General features: G+C 33.0%; 4 protein-coding genes across 14 annotated transcripts in view; 2 read left to right on the forward strand and 2 right to left on the reverse strand.

Moving 5' to 3' along the window:
* Positions 1–98: 98 nt before the first annotated feature.
* LOC118439828 (dnaJ homolog subfamily B member 13) lies at positions 99–21221 on the reverse strand. Its single transcript, XM_085664612.1, has 8 exons — positions 20990–21221; positions 20443–20779; positions 19786–20296; positions 1609–1830; positions 1383–1527; positions 738–915; positions 498–669; positions 99–362 (listed from the first exon to the last, which is right to left on the reverse strand). The coding sequence occupies exons 3-8, from the start codon at positions 19803–19805 to the stop codon at positions 128–130; spliced, it is 972 nt and encodes a 323-aa protein (XP_085520738.1). The 5' UTR covers positions 19806–20296; positions 20443–20779; positions 20990–21221; the 3' UTR covers positions 99–127.
* LOC118439825 (uncharacterized) lies at positions 2514–16032 on the forward strand. 10 transcript variants are annotated; one of them, XM_085664608.1, is made up of 10 exons: positions 2514–2660; positions 3519–3966; positions 4238–4335; positions 10159–10502; positions 10590–10844; positions 10967–11105; positions 11174–11349; positions 11454–11579; positions 11906–12434; positions 15869–16029. In XM_085664608.1, exons 1-10 carry the CDS (start codon positions 2624–2626, stop codon positions 15934–15936), a joined length of 2220 nt encoding a protein of 739 aa, XP_085520734.1. In that variant the 5' UTR covers positions 2514–2623; the 3' UTR covers positions 15937–16029. The 10 variants fall into 10 exon arrangements, with proteins under 10 accessions (XP_085520734.1, XP_085520730.1, XP_085520729.1 ...); XM_085664604.1 differs by having other exon boundaries at positions 10159–10844; positions 11457–11579; XM_085664603.1 differs by having other exon boundaries at positions 2516–2660; positions 10159–10844; positions 15869–16027.
* byn (T-domain transcriptional activator brachyenteron) lies at positions 21080–25359 on the forward strand. Its single transcript, XM_035862026.2, has 6 exons — positions 21080–21895; positions 22864–22959; positions 23047–23290; positions 23583–23736; positions 23814–24008; positions 24082–25359. The coding sequence occupies exons 1-6, from the start codon at positions 21570–21572 to the stop codon at positions 24969–24971; spliced, it is 1905 nt and encodes a 634-aa protein (XP_035717919.2). The 5' UTR covers positions 21080–21569; the 3' UTR covers positions 24972–25359.
* A 50-nt stretch (positions 25360–25409) lies between these two features.
* The window catches only part of park (E3 ubiquitin-protein ligase parkin), a 2487-nt gene continuing 278 nt past the window's right edge, over positions 25410–27618 (reverse strand). Inside the window, exons 1-8 of one of the 2 annotated variants that reach the window (XM_035862027.2) lie at positions 27500–27618; positions 27199–27415; positions 26732–27092; positions 26437–26638; positions 26204–26365; positions 25968–26093; positions 25810–25894; positions 25410–25726 (exon numbers count right to left, since the gene is read on the reverse strand). The exon at positions 27500–27618 is cut by the window's right edge and continues 278 nt beyond it. In XM_035862027.2, coding sequence (XP_035717920.1) covers positions 25617–25726; positions 25810–25894; positions 25968–26093; positions 26204–26365; positions 26437–26638; positions 26732–27092; positions 27199–27415; positions 27500–27618 — 1382 coding nt within the window. In that variant the 3' untranslated portion in view covers positions 25410–25616. Of the gene's footprint in view, positions 25727–25809; positions 25895–25967; positions 26094–26203; positions 26366–26436; positions 26639–26731; positions 27093–27198; positions 27416–27499 lie in introns of those variants that run through there. The other variant, XR_014983783.1, reaches the window with a different exon arrangement.

Genomic DNA, 27618 nt, shown 5'->3' on the forward strand with positions numbered 1-27618 from the left:
AATATTCGATTTTCGGTATAACAGTTTTACTGTAATTTGCATTATCAATTGTTGTATAAAAAGATAATTTTTATAAAATATATTAATACATCGTTTTCATAAAAATTAAAAATTGTATATTTTTTTTTTATAGCATATTCCACATTTTATAACGTTCAACACCATAGCGATGAAGATATTCGGTATTTTCTATTGCGTCGCTGGTAATCGGTAATTCGAACGCTTTGTGGACATAATCTTTACTAATAATCGACAAATAAACTGGAAATTCGATATTGAAATTTAATATAAGATTTCCTTTCTCTTTTGGATTTTCTGGTAAAGGTAATCCTTCCCCTTCGACAATCTTGCAATATTCTGGTCTAATATGAATATAGAAATTATTTGAAATAACTTAAATTTCATAATTAAATTCCGAAATAATGGAAATTAATGAAATTCCTAAAGTAAATCACATTCTTAAAAGAAAAGAACAAAAAATAAATCAATGAACATACGTGATAACAGAAGTTATCGGAACTCGAAATGTTCTATCATCGATGGTATTAACAGTAATGGTAGTTCCTGTAAGAGCTTCTCGCAGAAACACATCAACAATCATGTACAAATCGGAATCTTTCCTTTGAAATGTCTCGTGAGGTCGATCCTCGACAATAAAAATCACATCCGCTAAATCGACGTACAATTTATCATTGAAATCACTTAGGTATTATCGTACAAAGAGTGAAAAGACTTACCCGATATTTTGCTCGGACTTTCATCACCCATTTCTGGGTAAATAATTTGTGTTCTCGTTGGTATACCAGGTTTTATAGGTATTGTCAAAATTTCTTCTTTAAGTTCCGTTTTTATTTTATTATTATCAACGAAAACATATCTTTGAATTTTTATTTTCTTTGTTCCACCAAAAAATACCTATACATAGGTAAAAAAAAATGAATTTAATTTATCAGAAAAGACGTCTATCGGTATTGTTCAAATTTATTTATACTAATGAATCGGCAAATTATGTATATTTTATTATAGCTAATTTTGTATTCTATACTTCTAACTATAATATTATTGCAAGAATATCTGTTGATCTTTTATTACCTCATAAAACTGGTTACTCAACTCTTTCTTTTTTCTTATATACATACGGTGAATATTAATAATAACATTTTTATCGATGATACTTTACTTTTATATTATTTCTAACATTCTCTTAAGATAAAGAAAGTCAAGAATTCATAGACACGATGAAACCAAAATATCTTATTCGAAAAAATGTTTAAGATATTTAGGTCATTTAGAAAATTCGTAGCAGAACGTTATCATCGATACTCACTGTAGAATATTTCTGTTTCTAGTACAAATTTCTAGTACTATTTAAAACAGAATACCTCTTGCAAAGTAAGCTGTAAGCTATTTATCACTGGCTCTTCCTTTTTTTTTATTCCACGACCTTCTGGGAATTCAAATAATAACTGTGGCCGTGTTAAATAATCCAGAATATCACCATAAGGATTATCAGTACCAAAAAATTCTCTAAAAATATTTGTAAAATTACATTTTTATTTTCAATGATAAAAACACATTAATTTAATGAAGAAATAATTTCTTATGTACTTATAAGTTCTCATCGGTTCTCCATGATAAACGTAAGGTTCGATAAATCCATTAGGACCCGGAACTCCACGTTTTAAACCTTCCTCACCATACTGATCGTATACAGCCCTTTTCAGTGGATTCGAAAGTACATCATATGCTTCAGCTATCAAGTTAAATATTTCAAAACAAGCATTATTCCCTTCACTTTTCGGGTGATGACTTATTGCCAATCGCCTGAACCTGCATAACAAATATATATGATATTTCGAAATAAACTTTATCGAATTATCGTTTTAAGTAATCCTAATTAAATTGTTATCAATCGATTTGTTTATCTGTATATATATTTTATTAATTTAATTATCGTAAATATCGAATGTAAAAATTTAACGTATAATTCTATTGAAAATAAAGATATAAATGAAAATTCGTTAAAATGTGATTACTATGAATACTAATTATGACATGACACAATTGTAAAGAATAAATCGTCTTTTTATATATACATATATGTATATTATATATGTATATCCATCTTACGCTTTTTTTATGTCGAGGTCATTAGAATTTTTGGTCAATGACAATACACCATAATAATCTAGGCCAACCTTGTCACAAGTACAGCAATCACAGGACATTTGTCCGAGTTCGTAAAAACGTTCGTTGAAATATCGATTAGGTCAAATTAAAATCGGTGAGCCTGATCGTACCTTTTTGACTCTATGACATGATCTTTTGCATGGACCATATATTTACGATACAAATAAAGAAAGAAACGAAAGTGAAAAAAAAAGAAAGTTGGCGCATCGTTACGCTGAAAAAAATTGTTCAATTGTTTCAAACAACGAATGTGCTTCTCCCGACAACCAAGCAAAGAATACCTTCATTCCTGTGTTAGCTTGGTGATTATTACAAGCACCTCAAACGCATCTGAAACACGTCGACTATTGTTAAACATTTACTATAATACCATTGAAATTAGCATTTCGCGAAGAATTTAGCTGTTTGAAAGTCAACTAACTAAGGCATTGCGATGGAGAGTCATGTATTTGAATGTATCGTTCAAAAAGGTAAGATTATCATAGGATATTCGAGTTTTCCTATTTAAATCTCTATAACGCCATATAATTTTCAAAATAATACGTTTATATACATGTATTTTTGAGGTTTGATTTCAATTTATCGTCACGAACTTGTTATTTTATATCGGAAGTTATTCATGTTAAATATAAGTTATATTTATTATAATATAATTTTATACATATAATTTTTTTCATATTATCTAATTTTTGTATAGAGACAAAAAAGAAAATTGGGTTATAAAGAATTAAATATCACACCATTAAAATTTGAATATTGTGAAAACTTTAGTCGTTTGAAAATTATCCGATGAAGACATTGTAATGCAGAATCGTGTATTTAAATGTTTCGTTTAAAAGTTAAAATCATCGTAGGATATTCGAATTTTTCCATATAACTTTCTATAATCCTATAAAATTTTCTAGTAACACGCTTATATATTTGTACTGAAGTATACTGTATTAAAGTTTTTCATTTTAAGTATTAATTATGCTTAATATATAGTATAATTATACTAATATAAATATTATAATTTTCATATTATATAATTTTTTTGTTGTAATCTCGATATAAAAAGTGAATTAATATAGGATTAAACGTTAGAATATACAACAAAATATTTAAGTACTATCTCATATCTCGTATGATTTTCGCATTTTGTAATTCTTTTTGTTTCTTTTTTTTATATCTTATTTCTTTTTCTTTTTTTTTAATTCCTCTCATTTGTTCGTAATGATCGATGCTAATTTATGACACATCCATAATACTTCGTTCAAGGTGACTCATTGTGCTGCGAATCTAGAGAGAAATAATAAAAATAGATTAATATTATGGTGTCTTGTTCACAGACGATACAAAGCTACGTGATTCGAGAAATGTCAAAACAAACATCCTATCACCGATCTCGACGAAGAAAGAAGCGATTTATTTGACTAACTATCCTACCTATCGTGGAAGGGGCTACGTAAGAAACAATAACAAAAACAACAGTAACAACAACGCCATTATCGAAGATCGTGTTCTCGATTCGTCCCGAAGAGAGACATTCGTTGTTACCGAGGACGACAAAGAGAATTTTATTGGGAAACAAGAGGATCGTTTGAATAATTTTCCATCTACGAAGCGACAAGAGATATTACCAACATTGTTGTCTTTCGACGAGAAAAATAACGAAGGGAATTCACTCAAACGAAAAATTCCACGTCCGGCTAATGCTTTCATGCTTTTTGCGAACGAATGGCGAAAGAAACTTGCCAGTGAAAATCCTCGAGAATCTAACAAGGACATCAGTGTCAGGTCTAATATCCTTGTTAAATATTGTTCATTCGTTGTGTTAATAAGTCGAATTGATATATGTATCCTAAATTATCAATAATTTACTTTTTTTTATCATAATAATCTAATTTTCGCTTCTTTAATTATCTATTAATTAAAAAATAATTTAAAAATATCGGAACTAAATTGTTCGCTAATTGAATCTGCTACATTGTTTTTGTTATTATTATTGATGTATACGATTTCTCGATATCCGTCGGTCTGCAATAATGATTTTTCTTTATCTAATCAGACTTGGAATCCTTTGGAAGAATATCTCGAAAGATATGAAGGAGAAGTACTTCACATTGGCACGAGAAGTCGATGCAGAACACAAGAAAAAATATCCTGGTACGTCTTTTTTATTATTACTTGATTCTCCAATAATAGACATAGAATGATAAGTATTAACTAAGATAAACTTTTTCACAATTAAACGTATTATGATGTTTCGATTTTCAGCACGTTAACGTTGAAAATTAATATTTACAAATCGTAGATGAAAACAAAACCAATATGTTCAATATAAATAATACTAATATTAAAAACGCTATACGATATAAAAGTTCTTACAACATATTCTTCAAGAACGATGTTGTTAATAGAATTTATATATTATACATATATATATTTTTTTCTTTTATCTTTTTTCTTCTTCTTATTTATTAATAAAAAAACCGTAGAAAAATGCACTCTATAAAAATGTACTCGTCAAGAACATCGCAAAGTGTGAATTGTCTCACGTTACTTTATTAACTCGGATCAGGGATGAGTGCATCGTCATCATTGTCGTCGTCATCATCGTCACCGTTGACGTAACACGACAGGACGATGCATGCAGGCAAGCGGACATAGAACGATGCTGATAGCCTACTGAGAGATATAAAGCCGAGTGGCAGCCGCTCTACTCGTCATTTGCGATCATATGTTTAACTTGCATATTCGAAACTAACTTTTCGCGATACAAATAGCGATTTCCTAGAAACAACAACGTATGGCGTGTTGCTGCCAGTATGTAATGTTTAATTTGACGTATACAATGTGTCAACGACAAAAAATATATCAAAAGATCCGTCAAAGTTTATTATGATAACTTTTATTATTATTTCTTTTTTATTTTTTTGCAAAGAAAAAAGAAAGATAAATAAATAAAAAGAAATATTTCGCCTTTTTTAATGATCATTTCATACAAATATAATATAGAATTCTTTTTTTATAATTCTATTTGAAAGAAAAAAAAAAGAAATTAAAAATATGAATCGTCAAATTCAAAAGCCCAGTTTGTAATTTTTGAAAAATTCTATAATTATCCTTTAATTAAGTTAATACATCCTTTCCGTTCACGTTAATACATCCTTTTGATTTACGTTAATACATCCTTTCCATTCTTTGTCCGAAGCAATTTTCCAAGACCATTCCGTTATCGATTTCTTAATTACACCAGCTTTGTATAAATTATAAGATAGTAACAAAGTTTTCGATTACACATGAGAACGGTAACCAACTCGCCGTCTAGAAAATTTGCACGAATAATCGAGCTTCTCTCTATTTACCAATTAATTCGAATCCTTCGTTACAAAAGGATCCATCATCCGAGTAATCGTTCCTTTACGGAAGGATATCCGACTTGCACTTTTCGTTGCATTGCCTATGATATTAGAGTACTCTATTGAATAGACAAAGAGAAAAAGAAAGAGAGAAAGAAAGAAATCGATCCATGTAATCAAACGATTCGTTAGGAACGATCGGTAAGATTTTCTGAAAATAGAAAGAAGTAGACAGAATGATCTCCGAGTTGATTATCCATTCTCGTCACTATGAAAGATATGAAGAGTGAGAGGGAGAGAGAAAGAGAGAGAGAAAATAAGGAATGAAAAGAAAGATCATCTTTCGATCATGTTGAGAGCAAATGAAGAATGGTCGATATTAGATTTGCTTTCGTCAAAGTAGAAGTACAGAGGTGAAAGAAGCAATGTAAAAGAAAAAGAGAGAGAGAGGTAAGAGATATCCTCGGTCGAGTTGACGAGAAACGTGCGGGAGGGAACGGTAGAGACCGGAGGTATTGATTGCGACGCGGGTCTAGGAACCTGTCCGATACACGACCGCGCTTCTACCTGCCTGCCTACACCCATGGATCAGGCCGATTATGCCCTCCGTACAACCGTACCTCTCCTCTTTCTCTTTCCTTCCTTTTCCTCTTCCTCCGTCGTCGTCGTCGTCGTCCCTCTAAGCATTCACATAACGTCACATATAGACATGTATATATTAATATATATGTATGTATTTGTGTAAAAATATAGGTATACATATATATATATACATATCTGTGTGTGTACGTGTTGAAGGATATATGTTTTTTTATTTTAATGTCTTAGATTTGATTTAATCATTTAAAAACTATCTAAAATAATAGAATGTTCTCGAATAAAACATGTATATGTATATATATATGCGCGCGCGCGTATGTGTGTGGGTCTGTGTCTGTGGTGAATGTATATGTATTTTTTCTTTTATCTAAATAATTTACAATTAATGTGAAATAATATAGAAAGTTTTGTTGTGAAAACATAGATTTATATGTGTGTCTTTTTTTTATTTTTTTTATTTTTATGTCTTTGATTAACGAAATATTTTCTGTCAACTAATATATGTATACATTAGATAAATTTTCTGTTGTTTGCATATATAGTATGTTCGTAATAGATATTTATTATAGATGCATATATATGTATATCTGTTTACGAATAGGTATCTATAATATATAGGTATATATAATATATGTATTCGTTTTACATTTAAGAGTATGTATTCTCCGAATACAGGTGTTATGTACATATGTATGTAGATGTATAGATCGACATAGACAGGAGGAGTTTTAAACGTGCACGAGCGCACGCGCCAGCTGAAGTAGTCGCAACTTATCACTGAAAGTGCCGAACGAGCGTGCAAGCGCATAGATAGGAAAAGGGTGACGCTCGAATCGATCGATTTCTATCGCTTCTGGCACCATTCGACGATACCGTCCTACCTCGTTCTCGTTGGCAAACGTTAATCGTTAAAAGATTTTTCATTTTTGAATAAGACAAAAACAAATAAAATGAAGCATTAAATGTATTGATTGAAAATCATCATTGAAATTTAAACAATATGATTAGACGAATTTAATCATTTATCTTTCTCATATAACAATCGAATTTTTTTTTACAATCGGATCGATTAAATCTAATACGATTGAAGATTTGATAGAACTTTACTATCACAATTAAGATGTTTTATGTGTTATTTAACCATCCCCATAAAGAAAGTGAAAATAATTTCAAGTAAAATAAAAATATACAGATATGTGAAGAGTATCTTTGAAAAAGTTAAAATAAAAACAAATTTTTCAACAATCATACTTGAAATAAACAAAATCGATATAGTCCAATCCCAATTACAGGGGACTCAGTGAGTCCTATGGAAAAAAAATGCACGTTAATACGTTTGATCGTTCGATATAGATTAAATGAATTTAAACAATATTTTCACATGGAAAAAAATGAAAAATAAAAGAAAGAAAAAATATTTAACAAAAATAACAAAATCCATGGGCAGTCAAGATAATCTATGAAAAAGCAGGTAAAAAGAGAGAAATAGAGAAAAACAGAGACAGAAACCGAGGTCAAAGGGTGAAAAAAGAAAAGGGAGGAAGTCGAATGCATTTTCAATAAGACGCAACGAGTGTTTTACGTTAATCGAATCGAATTTTTACAAGAATGTAAAGAATATATGAAGTAATCATTCGACAGATATATTTCTATCATTATTTTTTTTTTCATCTTCATCATAGTCTCCGGATCGACGCAGCACGACGGCGCCGAAAGGGCGGGGAAAGTCGGCTTCGTCGGTGACGAGCGTAGCGTTAATCCATCGTCGTGGCGCTGATGCTTGGTTGAAATCAGTGCGAGTAAGGTGCACCGTGAAGCAGGATCGTTCTCTTTCTTTGTCTCTCTCTCTCTCTCTTTATCCACTTCTTCTTCTTATTCTCCTCTTCGTAGAAGAGGATACCAAGGAGTCATGAGAATGAAAGAAAGAAAGAGATAAGGAAAGAGAGAGAAGGATAAATAAATAAATAGAGAGACAGCAAGTACCGAAACGAAAAAGCTCTCGGCTAGTCTCGTAGAAAAAAGAAAAGAAAGAACGAGGCAAAAAAAGGGAAAAGGAAAAACGATAGAAAAGAGATAGACTAGGAAGATGAGGGTGAAGGGTGAATAATAAGGAAAAAAGAGAAAGAAAGATAGAGGGATAGAGAGAGAAAAAGAAAAAGAGACTCGAAGGAGAAGAGAGTAGACTAATAGTCGTAGTAGAGGCGGGAAGAAAGGTGTCGGTGTGTTGACATCTCTAGCCTCGGAGGGTGTCTCATGTGCGCTCGACGTAACTCCACGGCTAGCTTTGGGGCTGTTGCTGGAGAAGGAAGAGGAGGAAGTGGAGGAGGAAGCCTAGTTTCGAGCATCGATCTCGAACCATCGGCGCAGCTACTGCTGCTGTTGCTGCTGCTGCTGCTTCTGCTGCTTCTACTGCTGCTCCTGCTGCTGGCGCCGCCGCCGTTGTTGCTGCTGGTAAAGGAGGAGGTACTGGTGGTTGTGGCGGTGGTGGTGGTAGTGGTGGTGGTGGTGGTACTGCTGCTATGAGAATGGCGCGAGTGCTAGAGGAAGACGCGAAATCGTCGCATCCTCCGTTCGTCGGAGGGCCGCGACAGAAGGACGACGGTGTGCCGCTCGTTGAAGAAGCGGTAGAGAACGGGCCGGTGAACGTTGCGATTCGATAAACGAAATTTATCAGCTTTTAGCTTTTCTCCGAATGACAACGTAGAAGACGCCCTCTCAGCGTCTCGACGTTCAGGTTCGAGAAGGATGCTGAACAGAGAGAGAACGTCGTCACTGATATCGACTACAACGAGGATCACGATGAGGATCACGAGGACAAATAAAAAGAGGAGAATAACGAGGAAGCTGCAGGAGAGGGCTGAGCGTACTTTGGGTCTTCCCGATGGAATGCGAGCAGCCGATCGAACGGCACGACTCGAAGGCGATGTTCCGCGTTTTCCCGCGTAATCGCGACCGCCTCGCTTGACCAACGGCGGTAATCTCGCGGCGCGATCAACGAAACAGCCAAAATATTGAAGAAAGTTTCGACGACGATCCTTTGGCATCTTTCTATCTTTCTGTCTTTCTATATCTCTCTATATATCTATCTATTTATCTATCTATCTATCTGCTTCTCTCAAAAGACTTTCGAACGATCTTCGAACTCGCTGATATATCTATTTCATTTCAAAAGACACAACGCTGACCTTAACTTTTGCCGTTCGTGTACGATGTCCGTTCAAAGTGAACATTAATGTCTTTAAACGCTCCGATGTAACGACAAAAATCAAGACATATGCACATATTGATAATCCACGTATCCTCCTATTAAACAAAAAATATGGATTGCTGCAACTACGTCGAAGCTTACACACCTAGTGCTCATTTTTATCAACAGCAACAACACCATCAACAACAACAACATCAACAGCAAGATCATCAACAACAGCAAGCCTACTTTTACAACAACACTAGCGTTGCCCCATACGCAAACTATGGTACCACACCGATCTCGAACATGCTCGAGGCTAATGCACGTTATAATGCTGTCCTTCCGGCTGCTTATCATCCGACAGGTAGATGTCTATTCAATGAGAACTCACGCGAACTTCTAAAAGTATACACGCGATTTCAATCGACCTTTTTTATTTTTATTTCTTTGCTTCTCATCACGTCTTTCTCCCTTTAAGCTTAAGGGCTTCTCCCTTAACCGTAATGAAAGAACGTCGATAATCACGGAGTGCTTCGGTCTCCCGTAAAGCATCGTTTTATTCGTCGGCGTCGAATTATTATCGCGCGATAGTTCGGTTGATAAACACGATCGATCGGAAGGATGGGTCGTTACGGTTAATTGGATTGACCTCGATCGTAACGTCCAACGAGAATGCTATGATTTACTTTTCCTCGAGAGAAGGATGCGTCAAATGATGGAATTCGCAAACTAAATCGATGATGGATGAGACGATAATTTAATAATTAAAAGAATAGATAAGATGAGACAAGACGATACAAAAACAATCTATTTTTACGGTATCTTATCTGTTCGCAGACTACGTCTACAATCCCAAGGAGGCCCGAATACGAAAAGCTATGCGCGAGCAAAGCCGAGAATCCTCAAGACGCTCGATCCTGCAGAGCACGGTCGGGAATGCACAGGACTCTCTTGGAGCCTCGTCGTCAACAACGACGGCGACGACTACGACGACGACGACGACGACGAGGACGTCATGTTCATTGGCTGATGAATTCTTGGATCAACAACAACAGCGGAATCATCTTGATTGCAGTGCTTCGGGCTTGACCAATTACCGAACAGAGCAATTCGTCGGGCAAGCTCATCAACCGCATCAACATGATCAACAGCCAACGATACAAGAGTCTTGGTGTCCAACGGTAAACGAACCACGTTCGAAATGTGGATACAATGGCAGGGGACTAGAATGGTATACTGGTATTAATCTTGAGGTTGACGTTGAGCAGAGATCACGACTCGCTATGCAACAATATCAACTTCTTCAACAACAACAACAACAACAACAACAGCAGCAGCAGGAACAACGACAACAACAACAGTTTGGTTTGGGAAAACAACCAATAAACATTATCAGTTATCAAGCAGCAGCCGCTACCGTTGCAGCTGCAGCTAATCTCGGGAGAGAAATTAGACGTCAACAGATGCTTGGAAGCTACCAACTTACTGGATTCCCTGAAGAACAAAAGTGGAGTCCTTATCAGGTGATACTCTAATTGATTTCCTTCAATTTGAAAAATTAATTGACATATTCGCTACTGTTATTTTTAAAAATTGTAATTATTATTAAAGCACTGTCCTCAATGGTCATTCTCGTGGTTTTTAGAACGTCGCGCATACACATCATCAACATGTAAGACCAATCCAATTACCCCCTCCACCGCAAATTATTATCCCTCATGTTAGCAGACAGGAAACTACTACTCAAGGAGCATGGGGTCATTTCTGTCACAATTTACCAACGTGTAAGTTTAAACAATTCATTGATATTAATTAACTTAAACGATTCTAAGAGTAATATTTTTCTATTCAGATGTCCCTGGTGTGATCCGTAACGTTACGATGCACGGAATTCGGCAAGCCATCTTCTTGCGAGATAGTACGTCCAATAGACAGGGCGCAGAGAATCAATCGCAAATACCATGTATTTCACGAAAACGCGAGCTCGATAACACGCGTGACCTGTCTTATCCGCCACCGGAACATCAGGTATTTATCAAATTAGTCATATACGAGTAATGTTGATACAGGTGTAATTACGAATATGAAAAAAAAGTGAAACGACATTAGCGACATATATTTTCAAACTTTAGCAGATACTCGCAGAAGCATCTACATCAGCGATACCCAGAAGATGTGAGATAATTGAAGAAATGAGATGGCAAGCGAATCCGGTAACAGGTTCAAGGATTTTCAATGGATTATTAATCCCAGCGACGGTAAAGTAGAACTTTTTAGAGAAAAATTGATAAATAATATCTTAACTCTTTACACCATCATAAGGTCACGTGACAGTAATATTTTTTTTTAGAACTCTTAAATCATCTCTGACAAAACATTTCGTTCAGTTAATATAATAAGATTAATAGGAAACACAGTTTTATAGAAAACTTGTTTTGAATATGTACCTACATGTATAAATGAGGATATCGAAAGTAGACGAATAAAAAATCAAGTTAGAAATTGGCCAAGAATAAACTAGAAAAATAAATAATTATGACAAAGAATTAATTTTTCAAAGAATACTTTAATTTCATGTCAGTAGATGACGTCAAAGAGACCAAGAGATCAGGAAAAAGACCATGATCATCATTCCTCCGAGAGCTTTGAATCGAAGAAACCAAATTTGACACAACCCTTGCCCGGATTTCATCAAGCTTTTGGCTCGACAGAGATTGGGAAGTTCTCGAGATCGGAATATTTCGCGAACATGATCGGCGATAAGAGTACCGGCGCAGAAGAAGATAAGAAAGAGGACGTAAGTCGGATAGTGGCCGCGGAAGTGAAAGGCACGGTGGTACCAACGACGATAACGACGGCGACGACAACGACAACAACGGCAACTTCAAATTTAACGAGAAGAAACATTGACAAAGGAAAGTTCGAAAATGAAGTCGTTGGAGCCGTTGATCCGACATCGGCTTTCGATGTTGCCGATCAATGTTCGAGCAACAACATTTTTCCAACGTCGTTGTCATCGTCATCGTCATTGTCATCGACATCGACGTCAACCGATGTTTATTGTGGACAGCCTATCATCTCGCCTTGGCACAGTCCGCACGTCGGTCCTGTAGGTAGTGAAATTTAAGTGTATTATCCAATCAAAAAACAAAAAAAAAACAAAAAAAAGAGATTGCGAACATTTTCGTGCCATTTTATTCGTTACGTTTTAGTGGTCTTCCCGTCGAGAATCGATCGATCATCAAAGAAGGAAAGTGATTCGGCTTGTCCGAGAAATGTGTGCCAATGTATGCTAACGATAATGATGATGATGATAGTGATAACGATGACGGTGATAGTATCGTCGTTCATGTTTTTGGCAACACGAATAGCACTTTTATCCGTGAATAACATATATATGTGTATGTACACGTATATGTACACAAGATGAAAAATATAACGTAAATCGTCATTTTTCTTCTCGAAAAAAAATATTTTCTCTTTTTTTTCTATTTTATGTATAATTTATTACTTTACGAAACGATCACAATTTACCTATTCTTTTCTTTATATATTTTATTAAATATTTCAAAATATGTAAATATGGTCGTGTTATATGATTCAGTCTGTACATTCGATTATCGATGATACAGTCAAAGAGACTACAGTAAGATATATATATATATATAAAAACACACACACACATAAATATATTTATAATTCTTTCGTTAGGAAAGAAATGGAGTTGTTCTCTTTGGTGATCGATCGACGAAAGACTTATCGTCTTGAAAGTTCTAACGGTCTCTTACTCTCTCTTTCTTTTCCTCTCTTTCTCTCGTAAATGTGACTTAGATACTAAGTACCTTATCGAGAAACTAAAATCAATATCAAAGATCATATGTCGAGCTATAATCAAAATATATACATATATATAATATATACATATTATATATATACATATTATATCGAAGTTGATTTATCATCAATCTGTAAGAGAAAAATAGAACAAAGGGGAAGGAAGAAAAAAGAGAGAAGAAAAGAAAACGACCGACGAACATATGTTATCAAGTAGGATTATTAATTAAGCGAGAGCACGTATCAACGCGCAAATCAAAAAAAAATAAATAAATAAATAAAAAGAAGAAAATTAAAAGGAAAAGAAAAAAGGACGATTAAGATGATCAATTTTACGCGCTGACGTTGCGAACATGAGAAGGAGAGAAGCCGACAGATAAGCGTCTTTCTATTTCTGACAAATATTTCTCTAAAGGAATGCACAATTAATCGCGACCAGTATTCGCTTACGGAGTCGTTAAAAAAAAAAAAAAAAGATAAATAAGAAAAGAAAGAATCTTTTCTTTCTACTGGAAGAATGATCTTAACAAAAAGAAATAATCTTCTATCTCCCTTTCATCTGTAATATCTCTTCTCCATAGTGATATACAACGTATGCAACATAAAGTATCATATTCAATTTTTAACGTTATCTTTTATTCGAAATATTATCGACACCTTTATTTATGTATTCATTTATGTTCATGTTAATTTAAATTGACAAACGAATGAGTTATAATATTTTTTATGTCTTGATTTTACGTCTTGTAACGAAAATCATTTATTATAATATATAATAGACACATAAAGCATTAAAATTTTCACCGGAAAGAGAAAAAAAAATAAAACATAAAACTTATACGTTCGTAAACAACGTTAAAATCGTAGAAGTGTCGATTTAAATTCCGTTTATTTTATTTTCAGAATTTGAGATACAATGTTAAAAAATTGAAGTTATAAATTGAACGTGACAATTTACGTTGTAATATACGTAATATTAATCGTAAATCATTCATCACTATTTCCGTAAGCGAAGTGTGAACACGTATCGGTGCAAGTTTCACTTGTATCAATTGATCGATCGATCCATCGATCAATCGATCAATTATATAAATTTGGGATAAATTCGTGTCGGGCATACCCTGTACCTACAATGGGACCAAATTAACAAATATTAAAGAAAAAAAAAAGAAAAAAAAAGAAAGAATCAAGGAACAACGTTTATTTTGCGTTCACCGTCGCGCTTGCGTCCTACGTATTGTCGCACGAAGCGTTCTCTCATTCTGTTCGCACGATCGCTCGAAGATTCGATTCCATTGGCCAAGTTTTGACGACAAATCCTCGTTATGATATTCGAATTTACCAAAATAATCCACGAGAAAGATCTATCGCTATCGATTCACCGAAACAAATACAAAGAAGACTTTTACTTATTCCTCTTAATTAATTATACATAATCATCATAAGTAGCGACATGATCGATTCGATAGAGAACATATTTATCGATAGATTAATCTGATAAATTTTTACATACGAGAACATACGTCTTAACTTATTACCGTTGTTGTTGTTATTATTATTATTATTACTTTTTCTTATTTTTATTTTTATTTTTATGAAATACAATGACGTGTAAAAAAATAGAATGAAAGATATCGCAGCAGCTGTGTTCAGATTCATGCGTAGTACAACTTAAGAACGTTCTTCCTTCGATGTAAGAATTCTTGCAGTAAGAGATATACGAATTATAAAAAAAGAAAACAAGATATATATGTATGTATAACGAACAAAGAAGATAACATCGTGACAAATTTATTATATACAATTTTATAATTATTTCTCCTTTTTTCATTTTTTTTATTTTTACTTATTTATTTATTTTCTTCTTTTTTTTTAAGACGGGAAAAAATGACGATAAAGAAAATCACTCAAATCAGGAGATGTAACACATATCGAAAGGAAGAAAGGAAAATCGCGTTTGCCAAGCTCAAGATAGTCGTGTAATTGTTATATTTATTTGTTTGTTAAGTATGTTGTGTAATTTAAAAAAGCTATATCGAAACAACGAACGACGGTTAAAACCATAGGGATATAACGTTTTGGAGGTAAAAAATTTTGCATTATTGATCATTTATTATTCGTGTAACGTTCGATTTCGAACGGAGCACAGTTTTGATATAATCATCTCTACAAAATATTTTCATTATTAATATAATGTTTAGTACAAAATTTAGGATTTCTGACGGCAAAATATTACATAGAAGTATGTATTAACACTAAAATACACATATATACATAAACACCGAGAAAGACACACGTGTACACAGAAATGATAACACAATTAGTAAAGCATTGGTGAACCATGTATTGTATAGATATATAAGTTTGTTTTTTCTTTTTCTTTTTTTTTAAAGAAAATTAAAAAAAAAGAAAAAAAACGATGTAACATCAACTTGTCATAGCACGAACGATACTCGCGAAAAATCCTAAGTTCGAAAGGTCAACAATATGTATGTATATGTAAGTATGTATATGTGCACACAGCGAAGGAAAAACATTTGAAAATAGATGACAAAAAGATTCAATAATTTTAACAAAATAAATAAACGAACAAAATTTATGGCGATCCAATGTACAGTGAGTGAACGAACGAACGAACGAACGAATATGCGCGTGTCCGTGCGACAGTAAAGAGAACGAAATATTATAAAATGCATTTTATTTTCTTTCCTAGATCCCAGAAGGGTATCTATCCGTTCCAACAATGTTTCCTTTCCCTATGGCATGTCAAAACGTCTTTAAAACACCTAATGTGATCGACGAAACGAAAAAACAAGGTGAACTCTTCTCACGAAGCGTTCACGATGGTTATTATTGGTTCACCAAACAAGCTGACAATTCGATTGCTAAATTCTCAAATGGTAACGCAGTAAGTACGAATTTTTATATCGATAATATAGTATTATAATATTACATCGATTATATCATTATTAATTTTATATCAATAATATAAATTAATGAACAATAATAATCCTTTCATTTTTTATTGTTCAATTTAATTTTATTTTTGTAACCAAATGTACTATAATTAATTTTCGTAGTTTCTTTTCAATTAACTCTATAATTATATTTTTTCTGCTTTTGATATATCCCATATATTCATATATATAGATATACATATATATATGCTTTTAAAGTAATTTTTTAATAAAATTCTATTGATTTGTTTAATTAATTAAATGAAATGTCATGTAAGAGGTGATCCCATAGCTCAAAAGGTTGATTGTTAGTTGATATTCAAAGATTAAGTTTTGTTAAGTATAAATATACTTATTGTTAGTATAATACAGTTACATATTAGTACAACTTTCAAATTTTATATTATCTACATAATTTTTCTTTAGACATGAACCAAAATTGGACTATAGAGTATCAAATGCGAAAAATAGATCAGTTATATAAACAAATACTAATCATGTCTTGTTTTTATAATTAGATTTTATCCGAACTTTGAAGAATACATCTTTTTTAACACTTAAGTATCAAACCAATTTTGCGAATCAATGTCGTTATCTCATACCTTTCATAACTTTCTGTAGATAAAAAATAGATTCATTGTATTTTTTTTTATATCACTTTTACTCCTATTAGAAACTTTTCTAATAGGAATTTCTTCAAGAAATGTTATAAATTTTATTTAAAAACTCTTTAAAATAATTCAAATTAACTCTGAAAAATTTAATTACAATATTCAGTATGTTAACAAATTCGTATTCTGCATTTTAAAATCTATCAAATCAGGAATTAATTAATTTCATGCAAAATGCATCAATTTGATACAAAAAAAAGATAATTTATTTTTGTTGACCATAGAATGATCTAATCAAGTAATTAATTAATCTTTTAGATCCCATATAATATTATATTAGCGCAAGTAAAAAATACTAATATAATATAACCCGCAAATAAAAAAAACTCAATACTAATTGAAAATGAACGTAATTATATATTTTTTGAAAATTATAAATTATTCCATAAGATGACGTATCAGATGTCCTTAGAATATATCTAAAATTTATTAAATGTGTGACATTGATTAATTATATTTATTAATTCAAATTCAAACTAGAGCTTGTATTACATGCGCTTTGTATAGATTGAATTAAGCACCTGTAAAGCGCGTTAACGTACCTATGGTATCTAAAAGGTTACTTGATAATTATTTGATTAATTAATTAATTGACGGTATCACTTTATTCTGTTTCTTTTGAAAAGTATCAAATTTATGTAAAAAAGAAAAAAAAACTTATACGCAGATATATACAAGGCCACCCGATTGTATCCATCATACTAATGAAGGACACGAATTTCACGAGAACGCAACGATCGCACGTTTATCGAATATCGAAGCACTCCTCCATCGTTACAATGGAAAATGTTGTATCCTGATCAACGAAGACGATCACGTAGAAGATCAGAAATATATTCTAATTGGTACAGACAATAGCGACGACGGTAGTAGTTACATCGAAGAGGACGAAGATAATGAGAATGTCAAGGTCAACGAAAATAAGTCTTATCGTTACGAAAATAATCGAGAAGAATCTTCGCCTAAATGTTCCGACGAATAAACGAATTTCGAAAGTTATAATTAATCGTTTTTCATCGTTTAAACTGATTTAGTTTAGTCTTGGATCTTTTTGCGAATGAATGAACAATTTATCAATAACGTTACGACAAAGCATTTCATTTCTTCGTAACGACGGCACCCTCTAGAATTTATCCAATGATTATATTCAATAAAGTTTTATCGATTTATCGATGTTGTTCTATTCTTATAGACATTATTTTATTATTTAGAAAAAAAAAAGAAATAAATACATGAAACATAGTTATCAATCGTTTTAATTTTAAATAATAAGGAGTCCAGACTATTCAACGATTAATTCGTCAATGTCAACATTTGCAGATCTATTCGATCAAAAATAAATTCAGTACATGTTAACACACATTGTTGACCGGTTATTATATACAAGAAGTAATGTCTTTTACCGAGTATGTTCATAATTAAATTATAATCGTTATTGAAATATTAAAAATTTTTTTAAATTCTAATCAATAAAGTAATATCAAAATTAAACAAATACTATTAAACACAATAAATAATACTATAATAAAAAAATAAAATAAAATAAAAACGCAAAGCATCGATCTTTTTCATTTTAAATAAGACTCTAGACTATTGAATGATTTATCTGTCAATATTAACATTTACAAATCTATTCGATCAAAAACAAATACAACATATATTAACATATATTATTAACAAGCTATTATATGTAAAAAATAATGCGTTTTATTGGCTATATTCATTATTAAATTAAAATGCATGTGCGAGTACACTCATGACCGGTCAAAGATGTTAATATCAACAAATTAATTGTTGGATATTGTAAATGATAGTTATCTATAATTGTACAATGAGTAAATAATGATTGTTAAGATCATGTCCGAAAGGAATAACATCGCATTCTTTGACCAAATCCCTTTTTTTTCTAGAAAACACAAGAGGAATACAATTTGTAAACAATGAAGAAAAATGTTGATGGTGTTATCGAAACGATTAATAAAGATACTTTATGAAAGGACAGAAGGAGGGAAAGCGGAAGAGGCAGAGAAGCCACAAACGTGATAAACTTTTCCGGGCTGTTCTTCTAATCCAAAAAAAGATGCGAGCTACCTAACGGCAGGTAGCTATATTATTATATGGGGGATCCTGCTGTAAACCTCCATGATTCACCGAAGCCATCACGTGGGAACTCTAAAAAGTTTTATTGCCTTTGCCACTGGGAAAAACGCCGAAAGATCGCAAGATCTTTCTGAAGGAAGTAGAAAAGGTAAACATGCGTAGATTTTAGGTTGAATTAGGACAACTATGTACGTTTGTATATTTGTATATAAACGTACATTAAACATTTAACAGGACCAAAAAGTTTTAGTCAAAATCGAATATCGGTTTTGTTTATTTCGTCATTTATTTTATAATTTTTCGAAAATGATTTTGATTGGTCTAAAAAATCAAGTATCAGCTTTCTCCGTTTCGTTAATTATTGTCGAATTATTCTAAAATTTATCTTGATGAGACTAATTGTTATTTATCTATTTAATGTTATATATATGAGTAAATAATTTAATTATTAAACTAATAACTTTGATAGATATAATAAATAGACACATTATTTGATAAATATATAATTTGTTTTTTGATCATTTCTTAAAACTAATATAATGAACAAGAAATCGACAAAATTCTAAACAAATTCATTCGAATATGACGCACACAATCTTAAATATAACAGAAAAAATTGAGAAATTCTACCATCATCATCAGTTCTCAATCATTTAATCAACTTATCCAGAAATACCAATTCTAATATATTAAATATGGAGTCGACAAAATTCAAAACGAATTAATTCGAATTACAACAAACCTAAATATAACAAAAGAAAACGACTTATTAAATTACTTAATAAATAATTTTTTTCATTTATTTGATCAATAAATTCAAAAAAAAAATTCCTAATATACTACTAAAAACTCAAAACATAAATTCGTTCGAATATAAAATTCTATCGATTAAGAATTCTTACCTATCGTCAGAAAACTTCATCAGCTTTGCGGACAATTCATGTTATACGAGTCTCAGACGCAAACATATCCTTGTCGACTTTATATATGTATATAAACGCACTAGTAGAAATCATGGCATGATACTACAAACAAAAAACGGTCCTGGTCAAATGTTCCTAGCCAATAAAAGATTGTACAGCTTGTACCGTGAGACTGAGTCTATGTTGATTTTAGTCATTTGAGATGAAAAAGTACGACTCCGAAGACTCCACCTTCGGTGCTTACCTTGCTGACTCCTCAGCATCAAAAATGAAGAACGAGCTAACAATAGCATATATATCTTTCGAAATGGAAGACTAATAATCGATTTGTTTTTTATCTTAATTCACAATCCAAGAAAACACCCTAAAGGAATTAATGAATATAAACGTGTGTGGATACATACGATAATGGAGAACACTTTCTATAAGATTGTTACATCACCGAAACATCACACTGTATCTTGCTTTAAAATCCTTCACGTATATATTTCTGGAAAAATCAAACAAGAAAGATATTTCTTGAGTAGCACTAAACAAACATAATGTAAAAATATAATAAAAAAAAAAGAAAAAAAAAAGGAGAAAAAATAATAAATTAAATATACGATATAATAACAAGATCGCTGGATATAATACTTGATATTTAACCTCGAAGAAGTCAAAGAGAACCGATCGAACGAATTAAGAAAAGAGTGACAAAGTAAAACGATCGGTTGAAATCTCGTTGCTCGTTCACGAATTGATACCGCGAATTCCGGAAGCGAGGTCACACGAGGGGGTCACACATCGTCTGCCGTTGACGAAGAAACTTCAGGAGGAGCTGACGATCGGTCAAGTTGATGGGCGGACTGACGAACTCTCCGTCTACTACACGATGAATCAGCCAACCATGATGGGATCGTAAACTGAAGTCGATCGTCGGTTGGCTTGCGAGTAGGATTAGAGGCGGTGACAAATAGCGTCCTTGAATGGCCTAGAACGAAGAGGGAACCAGTGAAATCGTTTCGTTCGGTGTACCAAGCAGTTTGTAGGGATTACAGCCAATGCAGAAAGAACATGGTATGTACTGCCATGTTTGCGGCAATATCATGAAGAAGAGAGAGAAAAAGGAGACGGAGAGAGAGAGAGAGAGAGAGAGAGAGCGAGAGCAGGCTCTTTCTAATTCCTGGCTCTTAATTAGCACCTGAGGAGCACCGTAACGGAGTTGGTCAGCCAGGGAGGATGGTGCCGTTTCTTTTAGGAGCCGGCCACCGCCAAGAGATAGAGAAGGAAAGGTCGTCCAGGAGAAACTGAGAGGTGTCGCCCGTCAGTCTTCGGCTCGTCTTCGCCGGATAGTGTGAAATATCGCGCCCAAGTGTTACGAGTCTTGGCCACGAGGGCTGGTCAGCAGTTGAAATCGGTGTTGCTAGGTGCGACCGACGACATCCGCGTTCAACGTTCTCCACTCCCTCTCTTTTTCTTACTTTTTTCTTTCTTTCTTTCTTTCTTTCTTTCTTTCTTTCTTTCTTTCTATCCTTCTATCTATCTATCTATCTATCACTCTCTCTTTCTTTCTTTTTTTTTCTTTCTCTCGAACATTCATTCGTATCTTTGTACCAGCTTTTCTGCTTTCTATATCTTTTCACATCGACCTTTTTCTAATCGTTTATCACATTCGTCAACTTCATCTAATTGAACTAGCGACTTTGGAGAGGGAGAAGCGTGACTTGATTGATCAACGAGAAAAATTAAAAAGAGGGAGAAAGAGAAAGAAAAGTAAAAAGATGCAATCAGGCAATACGAATCTCGGTATGTCTCCTGTACATTCTTCCTGTCGAGAAAAAGATCGACAGAGAGGACAGGAGCGACAAGATACCGAAAATGAACATGAATTAGAACAAGAAGAGGATGGTGAACAAGCTCGAGCAATGTCTAAGGAAACCAATAAGAAATCAAACGATGATCGAGATTCTTTGTCCAGGCAAAATATCTGCGTTACGTCGATGTCCTCCAATCAGAACTTACCCCTATCTCTTTCATTAGAGGACAGAGAATTATGGACTAGATTTCAGTGTATCACTAACGAGATGATCGTCACGAAAAATGGAAGGTAAGAATGCTGATGATCGAATTTTTTAGTTTCTACTTAATCTGATTACTTAAGTCTGATTGCTATCGCACTTGATCATCTAAAATTTAAGAATATATTCAATCTATCATTATTCATTTACATTAATAATCATCAAATATTTTTATCATAGAGAATATAAAAAATCTTCAATTTATATCTATCAGAAATTAAAATTATAAAATTGTTTAAATATTAAACATTCGAAAATGATAAGACCTTTTGAAAGGATCTTTAGAATTTCCAGGTATATTCGAAATATACTTTAAACATTGTAATTGATTTTTTTTTCTAACGATCAACGTATCTATGTATCTATTCTTATTTACCTGGCGTGCTTTAATAGTCAAGATTGAGTAGGCACGCGCGACTAATGATCGACCCCGAAAAGGAATATCTCGAATAAAAGAAACATAATTCGGTTGGAGAATAAAAAACTATAGTATTGTGTCGGTAATAAAACTTTACGATACTCACGATTCTTCTTCGTAGAATGTTCGACGGTCGGTCCAATGGCACACCTGCAACTTCTGAAGTTTTGCCGGCGGATTGTCTTCAAAGAAAATTGTTGAACAACGATATAGGTCTCCCATGCACAAAGAAAATAATATATAATAAAATGAAAAATCACGAAATTTGTGTAATATTATTTTTTTCTCTTATGAAATATTACTTACGAAAATAATTCATTGTAAAGAATAACAATCATTTTTATTAATCATCGTAATGAAATGTAAGGACATTTAGAAGAAGACAAAGACAAAGTATATGAAAAGTAGAACACAAAGTTGTAAATTAAGCTAATTGATCTAATAATAATGCCTAGCAGATTTGCTTCTTGCACTACCAACGTATATTATTCGCTGATAGAATTCTTTTCTTGTATTAACAAAACTGACGTGGCTCAAACTTTAATTTAAATGAAATATCGTTGACTTTTCTCCCTTTAGACGAATGTTTCCGGTGGTTAAAGTATTAGCACAGGGCCTGGAACCAGCAGCCATGTACACTCTTTTGCTCGAATTCGTACAAGTAGATCCTCATAGGTGAAAATATTTATAATTCTAGCATTACATGATATCATTTATATATTTATATATATTATATAAAAAAGAAACTCTGTCAAAAAATAGATGGAAATACGTAAACGGTGAATGGGTTCCCGGTGGAAAAGCAGAAATCGCACCTCCAAATCCGATTTACGTTCATCCAGAGAGTCCAAATTTTGGTGCTCACTGGATGAAAGAAGCAATATCATTTGCTAAGGTGAAACTCACCAACAAGGCTAACGGGAATGGACAGATCATGTTAAATTCGCTACACAAATACGAGCCGCGTGTGCATCTGGTTCGAGTTGGAGCCGAAGAACAGAGAACTGTAAGCAACGTTCCGCATCATTTTACGATTTTGTATACGTTCTTAACAAGAGAAGTTTGCATTACGGTTTCAGTACGTTAGAATAAGTCGAAACATGTTTAGTCAATATGGATATAGGTACCTATGCGTTTCTACGTAAGTTCGAAAACGTCGAGAAAGAGAAAACGTTCGAACGTGTAAATAAGATTTTCTGACTAAATGTAAGAGTCATCGAGTCAGTGACGTATAAAAAAGAAAAAAATAAGATAAAATAAAGTATGTTTAAGGATTGAAAGAATTCCGATTATTGCAGGTTCTCACCTATCGTTTTCCTGAAACACAGTTCATAGCAGTGACAGCGTATCAGAACGAGGAAGTGACAAGCTTAAAGATAAAATATAATCCATTTGCTAAAGCTTTCTTGGATGCAAAAGAAAGACCAACTGACACTCAAACGTATCCTCAATGTGAGTCTAATATACGAATAACATTGAACTTTCGACGCACGAAGTACGACCAACACATTGCCATTTGAAAATTGTAGACTCAAGTGCTTGGTTCATACCGCAGCCAACGATGGGATGTGAGTATAGTACATCCGGAATAATGGCACCTCAAAATCAAGCACAAAACGTCGTTAACAATCACCTTACTCATTCTTACACCGTTTCTACTAGTGGACGTAGAAATACTTGTAGGGTAACACCATATTCTTTGAGACACAAATATGCTCAAGATGGTTGGTATAACAATGTGTTTAATTATCTTCCCCTAAAAGAATAAGAAATAATTGAATTCTATTTAAACTTCAGAGGAACACTTAGATCCATATGGGACTGTTCCACTCCTACATTCAACGACCTACGTAACACCATCCAGTTGGTCACCACGAAGTCCAGAATCCTTACAAAGTTTAAATCCAGCGTGCATACCACCTCCACCTTCACAAGAATGGGCAGCTTCACCTTCGCCATCACCAACATCTTCCTCGCATACTACACTAGCTAGAACGGTCGTTGGAACAATGACACCGACCAGTGTGACCGGATGTACACTTTACGTCCCAGCAAGTTTACCTTGCAATTCAATGTCACAGGATCATCCCCATAACTCAGACTCATCCGCTTGGATACACTCGATGGCCCTATCCGATCAACAACATCATCAACAACAGCAACAGCAACAACAACAATCCTATTTAAATTTAAATTTGCATCTCCATCATCAGATGCCACCTTACACTACGGTATCTCACGGTGGACTACATCACGTTTTACATCCAACCGATAACGAAACAATTCCTTCAGCTAATCCAGCAGAATATTCGATTCATGAGTATCATCATGCACCTGTATCTCCAGTACAATCGACGACACCTGATCAACATCTACACAAACAGCAGCATCACAATATGCAAATGTTACATCTTCAACCTCTTTCACAAACCGAAACTACGTCACCAAATGCTGGAGAATATGATGATCCTTCTAAAGAGCATCAACATGTACCTGGTGTTTGTCCTAATCAAGCTGTCGAAACCCTAAATAATGTACAATCCGATGATGAACGCAGGTGCTTAGCTGTGGTGATAGATCGTCACAATCATCATCGACAAAACAATCAACTGACTAATACCGATCAACAAACTAACGCTTGGACGTCTTTGACACCACCACCTGCTCCTCAAACAACGGCTATTTGATTTACATTTATAATACATACAAGCAAATAATATATTAGGTGAAGTTTCTTTCTACGAAACTATAAATATATTCGCATATATTTGAATGAAAGTTCTAGCGAGTATCGACTAATCGGATTTTCAAGTGGCCTTAGATAATAATATTTTTCATTAAACACTTTCTCATTTAATGATTCATATATTTTCGCATCGTTGTTGATCATACGAAAGCTTCACGTATATCTTACTTGTAAGTATACCTTTCCATAAATATAAATATATCACTACCTACAGAAAAAAATAACACATAAATCTTATATATCATTACATCTTATATTACATTCTGAATTTTATAAAATTATATTTGTTTATATTATTACAAATATATATAAAGAGATAGAGATACACACACATACAGAAATCAATTCCATTGCAAATTAATTTTTACTGCATATTTTGAAAATATAAAGTTGTTAGATAAATTTAACGAATTCTGAAAATATTACAATAAAATATACTCTATCAGTAGGGAACAAAAGATTTACAAAACAAACTAATTTTTATGACAAGAAAATAATTTATCCGATTATTAATAAATTACATTGTCAGAAAATAAATTAGTAATAACGGTAGTTATAAAAATTAATGTTAAATTAACGTATTCCTCTATCCGAACCAATGACTACCCATGCAATCTCTCGTCCACTGAGTTTGGCAAACCCAACACCACTGAAATCCACAGCCTGCTCGTGTGCAAACCATATGCATGCATCCACCTAAAGAAATAACAATTTCGAAGTATTTTTCGAAAATAGAAAATTGACTGGTTTGATAAAAAGTTTTCAGAAACTATGAATACCATCTCTTTCGGTAGGTGTCCTACATTTTGGACAAGGTTTAGTCGATATTTGTATGGTTTTTTTACTAGCCTCATCCCATTTAGCCTAAAATAAAATATACTCATAAGATTTTTGCACTACTACGCATCACAACTTTGAACAATAATAATGTAAATACATCTTTAGCCTTCTGGGGATCAATGGTATATCCGTTAGATATAGATTTGTTATTAGATGCCTCTGAAGATTGTAATTCGCATTCTCCCACATGAAATCCTTGTAAACATCTTCTACAGAATACATACTATAAATCACATATAAAGTATAAACAATATATACTTCGTGTAATTGTTCCTATTATAAATCACAATTGTGTAGGATTCTATCTAAAATATAATCCATGTATTAACTTACACCACAACCTGCAAAACATTGAATTTTACGACATTCTTCTTCATTTGCACCATCTTCTATAGATGGTGGTATTATACCCATACCACAATCTGGCCTTGGACAAAGAAGTCCACCCTCTCGTAAAACATATTCTTCTGTACTAAATCGTTGATATTGTTCATACTAATAATTAAAATATATTTCAACAACTTTTCTTAAATCTCATATAATCTCTTAGTTTAGATAATATATACCTGCTGTGGATTAAGAAGATGAAAATGATGGACTTCTGTAATAAAAGAGTTGGAACATCCTGCGGGACAGGGAAGAGTATAGTAACCTTTTGTTGCTTCAAATTGAAACTGACGCTCGCGTAAACGTACAGAACAATATTCTTTAAAGCAATCTAGGCAAGTTACATGGGCTGCTTCGCAAGGAAAAACCAATACTGTATCCCTATATATATATATATATATATAGGTAAAATTAGATTATATACATATAGGTAAATTTAGATTATTATCTGATCCTCTCATTATTATTTGATACCTTATATCTGTACAAGCGAGACAAGGTACATTCATAGAATTTGGCTTGATATAATAAAGTGGTACTGCCTGGTCATCTTCACCTAAACTAATATGATTTGCACACTTGAAAAAGAATTGAGCATAAAAAACTTGTAATTCGGTGTCTTCATTAGAAGATACTGATAACTCGCATAACTCATTTTCGCAATGAACCGTTATTCTTTTGGGTTGTAAAACATCTGGCCAACATTGTGGATCTCTATCTACTGTAACGGCACCGCTACCACAAGATGCACATTTGACTCTTAACTTCCCTGTAGTTACAGCTTTGCACGGCTTTGAACAATATACATAAAAATGTGCTCGAGTTTCTCGTTGTTCTACCATAAAATATGATAAAATGAAATACAATATGAAAAAATTATATAATACAATTAGTTCATTTTTGACTTATTATAGTAAATATAGCATATGTAATATAATAACCATCTGTGGATGAATTTGTCTGATCTGTTTCCTCTAATGGCAAATCTGTGAGAGTTTCATTCATTGGTTTACTCCCACTACTACTAATTGTCGAATCAAAATCAGATCCTTCTGTTACCACCTCTTCGATAATATTTACAGAATTTATACTCTTATTAAGTCTTTGATGACGATTTTGAACAGCATGAAGAATGCTTTGCTGACCCAAATCACATTCCTATAGACAATTATATAGAAATATTTAACATTTTATAAAATCATATATTAAATTTTATAAATTATAATCACAATTGTTTTTTACCTCTATTACTGTTGAATTATGTAGTTCTTTACCAGCAAAAATAATTTTAATATCTTCTGGTGCCATCCCCATTCGGGGTGCTAATATTTCTTTCACATTTTTTATATCCCATTTAGGAT

The sequence above is a fragment of the Vespa mandarinia genome, chromosome 2, assembly GCF_050613455.1.
Source record: "Vespa mandarinia isolate Hongniang chromosome 2, ASM5061345v1, whole genome shotgun sequence".
NCBI classification, from domain to species: domain Eukaryota; kingdom Metazoa; phylum Arthropoda; class Insecta; order Hymenoptera; family Vespidae; genus Vespa; species Vespa mandarinia.